Genomic DNA, 5916 nt, shown 5'->3' on the forward strand with positions numbered 1-5916 from the left:
CTCCTTCTCCTCCTTCTCCTCCTTCTCCTCCTTCTCCTCCTTCTCCTCCTTCTCCTCCTTCTCCTCCTTCTCCTCCTTCTCCTCCTTCTCCTCCTCCTCCTCCTCCTCCTCCTCCTCCTCCTCCTCTCTCCTGCTCTCGCTCCTCTCCTGCTCTCCTCCCACTCCCCACTGGATCAGGCCCCCCAGGGGGTCCGCATGCCCTAGAGCTCCAAGTGGAGACAAACTCTGCGTCCACCCTCGCCTCGAGGTGCCCACCCACTCCCAGCCCCCAGCCCCAGCCCTGACTGCTGCTGCCGCCGGCACCCACTCTGTGGCCTGTCCGTGCTGTCCACTGGCACCCATCACTGACAGACTCGTGTCCGTGTTCTGAGTATAACTTGCCAAACTCTTTATTCTTTCGATATTTGCAGATATGTGCCACTGTTTCCAACTTTTCATCAACAAAAAGGCCTTTCCAACTCCTTCCAAATTAGAAGATCCAGGTGGTTACACACGGCACCTCTGTACAAATTCTCTCACTTTTCATTGCCTCTCCAGGGCCGGATAAGGGATGGGCACTGGGATTGATCTAAGATTAGAGGCTCGCCCGCCCTCCAGCCAGCATGGGTCCCCCCCTCGGAGACACGCAGGAGCCTTTTAAATCCCCCCAATGTAAAGTCTAGGAAGCGCTGAGACGGCCTGCGCCTGCACTTTAAGCTGGGACATTTCTGGGCCTGCTGGATGCTGTCTAGGCACTGCCCTTTCTCGGGGATGCCAGGCGGACGACCCTCCTGGGACAGGAAGACCTGCAGACCCACCGGGACCGGGCGACAGCCGCGCATGGAGCTGGATGGGCCTAAAGACGCTTTGCTGCTGCCTGCGGGAGCCGCTGCAGCGCCTGCCGCTAGCGCTCCACTCCTTCCTCCCTCCTGCACCTCTGCAGCCTGCATGGACTCCTGCTCCTTCTCCTCTTCTCCTCGCAGCCGAGCAGCCATCTGTGTCTCTTTTAGTTTTCTTCTCTTTCAATCTCTTTGTTTGGTTCTGGGCCCAAAAGCCGGTGAATTGGTGTCCCAGGCGCGCGGGGCTCGTATCCCTTTCTGATCCAAAGCACACGGGGCCCTCCTGGACTGAGGGGGTGTGTAGGACGCTCCAGAGAGACGCTGCCGCTGCCTCCTGCCATTGTTGTGATTCTGAATGTATTGGTTGTGCTCCATGCCGTGTATGACTTGGTATTTCCCTCTGTCCTAAGCACTTTGAATGAGTTCTGCTCAACAGACTGTAAATTTCATATTGTATTTATCAGAGTTTGCTCTCCCCGTGGCCCTCGGGCGCTGGTGGGTCCTGCTCTCGCCGCTCTAGACATGTGGTAGATATTTATTGTCCATGCTCTTTTGTAAGGGGCTGGTATCTCTGCCCGGTGACCTGTGCTACTTTGTATGGTGCAAGTGTGTTACCAGAATAAATCTGTTGGATTAGTAGAGGTGTGAGTTCCTTCACTGCCTGAGCCTCTCCTGCTTCCATCCATGCTCCACCTGCATCCCATGCCATTTCTGTCTGTCGCCATGTCCTGTGTGCCCCACGGGAGGGGGTGCCCAGAAAGCCCCGCTCTGCCAGGAGGACAGCTCTGCTTGCAGTGGGGGGAGAGGAGAGCTTGCTGGGGGGCTGGGCTGGAGCGTCCCGAATGTCCTTAGAGGGGCCATATGAGGGCCCAGCTGCTCTGTGCGCTGGGAGAGCTGCCCTGGGGGAGAGTGGAGTGGTCTGGTCTGGTCTGGAGCCTGCTGGGGACAGGGGACCATGCATTTTGGTCTCCTGTGCCCACCTCTAACGCACCTGTGTCTCTTCTCTTCCAGTCTCGGAAGGGTGCGGACCCGGAGCGCGACAAGAAGGTGCCGGAGTGTAAAGCGGACAGTATTGGCAGCGGGCGGGCCATTCCCATGAAGCAGGTTCGATGCTCCCCCTTTGCCCCGCTGCGAGAGCAGGGTCCAGGGAGTGTGGGCTGGGGCACCTTTGCTCAGCACGTGGCGTGGGACCGCTGGGGGCTGGTTGATGTCCATCTGCCCTGGGGGGCTGCACACCCACAGCAGTGACCATGATGTTGGCAGTGCTGGTGTGGAGTGTGCTGTGTATGTGTTGGGAGTACAGGGTGGGGGGCTGCAATGGGGGCTGCTGGGGGCTGTGGTGGGGTGCTGGTGGGGGGACTGCAGCGGCGGCTCCAGAGCAGTTCCAGCAGATGGCATCCATACACCGCGCCCGCTGCAGCCCCTGCCACAGCCTCTCTGCTCCTTTCCTGCTCCTCTCTTCTGTTCCTTTCTACTCCTGCTCCTGCTCCTGGCAGGATGCGAAGGGGATTCCCGTCTTCACGGGCTATCGCAAAAAGTTGTGAGCACAGTGCCCACACTGGGAGCTGTTAGGAATCTAAGGGAGGTACTGTTTCCTCCAGCAGCAGTGCATTCTGCTCCTCATCCTGGCTTCCAGGGAAGCTTGAACTGCCTGGAACCAACCCAGAGTGTTGCTTGCCCCTCTGTCCGTCACTGGCGACGGGTAATGTCCAAGTAAGCCAAGTGGTGTGGATTGGCTGATGGTCCTGCACAGTTCCTGCAGGTCTCTCTGTGCCCCATATGCCCCCAGTGGTGCCAGAGCTGAGTTGCACTGCACAGGGTCAGTTGTGTCCCGACATTGCAGGAGCACTGGGATGCGAGGCAGGAGAGTAGATTCCACATCCCCACCATGTTCTGGCTGCCTGGTAYCATTCCATGCTGAGATTCCACGGGGAAAGACTCAGTGAGGCCAGGCTGGCTGAGGTATGGAGWGGTGGGTCACAGGAGAGAGACCCTGCTCACTGCTGGAGCTGGCAAAGCTCCTGCACTTTCAGTGGAGTAATCGTGCGGCAGGTTTGTGCAGGGCTGTTGGTGCCCCGGGCAGGGAGGTGTGCTGAAAGGRGGGTGGTGTTGGGAAGATGACATTGGGAGGATCAGCTCTAGGGCCAGAGGAGCAGTAGGACAGCAGAAGCAATGCTGAGGCAGGGGCTGTGGGATCTCACACATGGGGGCTCTGCTCCTGAGATGCCCAAGTTTGGCACAGCCCCAGCAGAAAGAGGCAGCCCAGCTGAATGCTGGCCATGCCCTGCTCTCTGCAGTACAGGACCTGTTGGTGTGCAGTGGGTCATTGGCATGGGGCGGTTGACTGCGGTGGATCATTGGTTTGCAGTGGCCGTGCCAACATGCTCTGGTTTGGGGTCCCAGGCAGCAGGGGAAGYGGTGGGTGGCCGTTCTGTGGTGAGGTAGGTGAGGCTGAGAGCAGTGCAGCTGGATCCCTCAGTGACACCTGACTTGGTTCCCCAGAACCTGCTGCTGCCCGCCAGAGGGCTGGTCCTGGGAGGCACCCCCTCACTCCCTCCTTTCCTCCCCAAMAGCCTTTTGTGTCTGCACCTTTGGGTTTCATGTTCCAGGATCTCCCTTCGCTCAGCAAGGCCAGGATGATTTACCTGCTTACAGAAGCTTTACCTGCTTCTGTGTCTCTGTGCTGCTGACAGGGCCCGGCCTTGCGTGATCTGCCAGGGGCTGTGGCGGTTTAGTGGGATTAAATCATTCTGTGCTGTCGGCAGGGCAGTACTGTTCCTGTGTGAAATGGGGAGAAGTGGGACCAACAGAGGCCTAGGTCTGCAAACACAACTTGTACATGCTTCCTGAGCTTTGCAAGGAGGAGGAGATGCCAAACTGCTGCCTGACTCAGGACTTAGTGGAGGGACTAGTTCACAGCAGCAGCAGCTCACAAGGAGAGCCTGGAGCAAAGAATTCCCATGGGAGATCCAGATCCCTGTTGGGTTCAGAAATGGCATCTCGTGTAGCCAGAATTGCAAGAGGTGATTTCACAGAGATCAGAGGTCCTGGCAWATGTTTTTACAGGAACATGCATGGGGGGAAGTGGTGTTGGACAGATGGACACTTGCTTGTGCCAGCAGATACCAACATGTGAGTTGTGGGGAAGGGGTTGTCAGGGGGTCCGGGGTGAGGTTAGCGCTGTAGTTTGGCATATTCCTGCTGTCACCCTATGCCACAAGGATTGATGGCTTGGTACCACCAGTGGGAAGAGGAGCAAAGGCTCCCAGCAGGTATAGCTCTTTATCACAAAGCTTTGGGACAGGGGATGGTTGCTCTGGTCTCTGGTATGGACCTGTCCTTTCTGGAAGATGGTGGAGGTCTCATTGCTTGCAGTCTCTGCAGGGCAGAGGGAGAGTGGGATCTTAAGTTAGTTTTYCTCGTAGACCACCCAGTGGTCCTGCCGTAGGAGCAGAGAGGCTGGTTGGTTTGGGGCTGTGAGTGGCAAATGTACAGGATCTCCTGCTGGGGTTTGTGGCCAGCAATGGACTGTTTGCTTCCCTTGGTGTGGGCATCGCTGGGCTAGCGTGTTCGATGCTGGGGCTTCTGGCAGGTCACCTTGGAAGCAATTGGGTTCCTCTGCTTGGAAGAACGAGGCCAGTCCATGTCTATGTTACCAACTGATGGCTGAAGGCGGTGAATGCTATGGGGCAGCAGGCTCCCCCATGACAGCCATGGCTGCAATCACTGTGATCCACGATCCCTTCCTGGTCTCTGTGAGGACACAGCAAGCATTGGGAAGCACTRGCAGGCCTCCTCACTGTGTGAAGCCTGGGGTTTGCATGGGGCCAAGATGTAGGAGGGTGGGCTGGGTGCTGCAGAAATGAGGAATGGTGGSGTGACTTGGCTGAGAAGGGACGTGTGTTGCTGCTACAGGGTGCTTGGTTGTCACTTGCCACCACTTCCTCCAGCGCAGCACCTCTGAGTGACCTAATCTGTCTCCCTTGTGCACATCTGGAAAAGATGGAGCTCCCCAATGGGACAGGTGAGACAGTGGGTATTGGGGGCCCCCCACGCCTGGGACAGCACCTACGCGCCCTCCAGGCTGCAGGGGCAGCTGGTGCCTGTGCCATGGCTGCTTTGTGCCAGGGACTTGGGGTCTTTTCGGTGATGGTGTTGCAAGGCTGGAAGGGTTCCCTCATAGCTGGACACTTGTCTCTGAGAAGTGGGTTAATTAGGCCAGGAGACGAAGCTTCCCCAGCTGTKTGTTACCAGGAATGAGCTCCTAATTGCACATCTACCAGATCTTTGTGGGAAGGCTGCACAGAGTGTGCTGGCAGCCTGGGGGTCCCCTGGCCCCTGGCCTGGCTCTGCTCGGGACACGCACTCCAGCAGGGCCCAAGGCGGGTGACTCCTCCTCCTTGGGAGCTGGGATCATGCTGGGAGCTTAGATTACATTTAAATTGCCATTTGCATTTTCCAATCAATATGCGACTTCACAATTAAGTTTGGTGTTAAAATTCTTAGCAAAAAGTGAGTCGAAGGGAGATTTGCGGAGTAAACGAGTCCTCTGGGGGCCATCGCCGCTCCCTGCTTCATTACGCTGCATATTGCTGCTGCTGCTTTTACTGTGCACCGGCACAGCCCAGCGCGGCACAGAGCCGTGCGTGCCCACGGAATGCCGGGAAAGGGAAGAAGAGTGGGGAGAGGAAGAGGGTCGGCCTTTCCTGCTGTTCCTCTCTGGCACCTCCTTCCCTTTGTGTGTGACACGGGAAGAAACCTGTGGAAGAGTTACTTCCTGCAAGTCCTCCCACAAGGTGCAGAGGGAGGTCGAGGAATATCGTGTGCGCTGGCACAGGGGTCTCGGAGCTGCAAGGAGCCTGGCATGGAGAGCGTGCACAGGAGCATGGGCCAATGACCTCAGCCATGGGTTGTCCCCAGTTTTGGACTCTTATTCCTTCTGGCTTGCAAAAAGGGGCTGTAGTGCTGGGTTCTCCTTTCCGGCTCGGAGTTTGGTTGTGCTTAAGTTTGCCAAGTTGCAGGTTTGAGGCTGAGCTAACGGTGGCCAAACTGTTCTCTGCAGGCAGCACATGTGTGGAGCAGGCTGCAAGTGTTGAAG

General features: G+C 57.3%; 1 protein-coding gene across 4 annotated transcripts in view; it reads left to right on the plus strand.

The window, feature by feature from the left end:
* The window catches only part of AGAP3 (ArfGAP with GTPase domain, ankyrin repeat and PH domain 3), a 110711-nt gene that overhangs the window by 60762 nt on the left and 44033 nt on the right, over window positions 1-5916 (plus strand). For 3 of the 4 annotated variants that reach the window (XM_057367906.1, XM_057367907.1, XM_057367905.1), the window contains exon 9: window positions 1830-1922. In XM_057367906.1, coding sequence (XP_057223889.1) covers window positions 1830-1922 — 93 coding nt within the window. Of the gene's footprint in view, window positions 1-410; window positions 532-1829; window positions 1923-5916 lie in introns of those variants that run through there. The other variant, XM_057367908.1, reaches the window with a different exon arrangement.

The sequence above is a fragment of the Malurus melanocephalus genome, unplaced genomic scaffold (genome assembly GCF_030028575.1).
Source record: "Malurus melanocephalus ecotype Western Australia unplaced genomic scaffold, MMel_1.1 scaffold_86, whole genome shotgun sequence".
Taxonomy (NCBI): Eukaryota; Metazoa; Chordata; class Aves; order Passeriformes; family Maluridae; genus Malurus; species Malurus melanocephalus.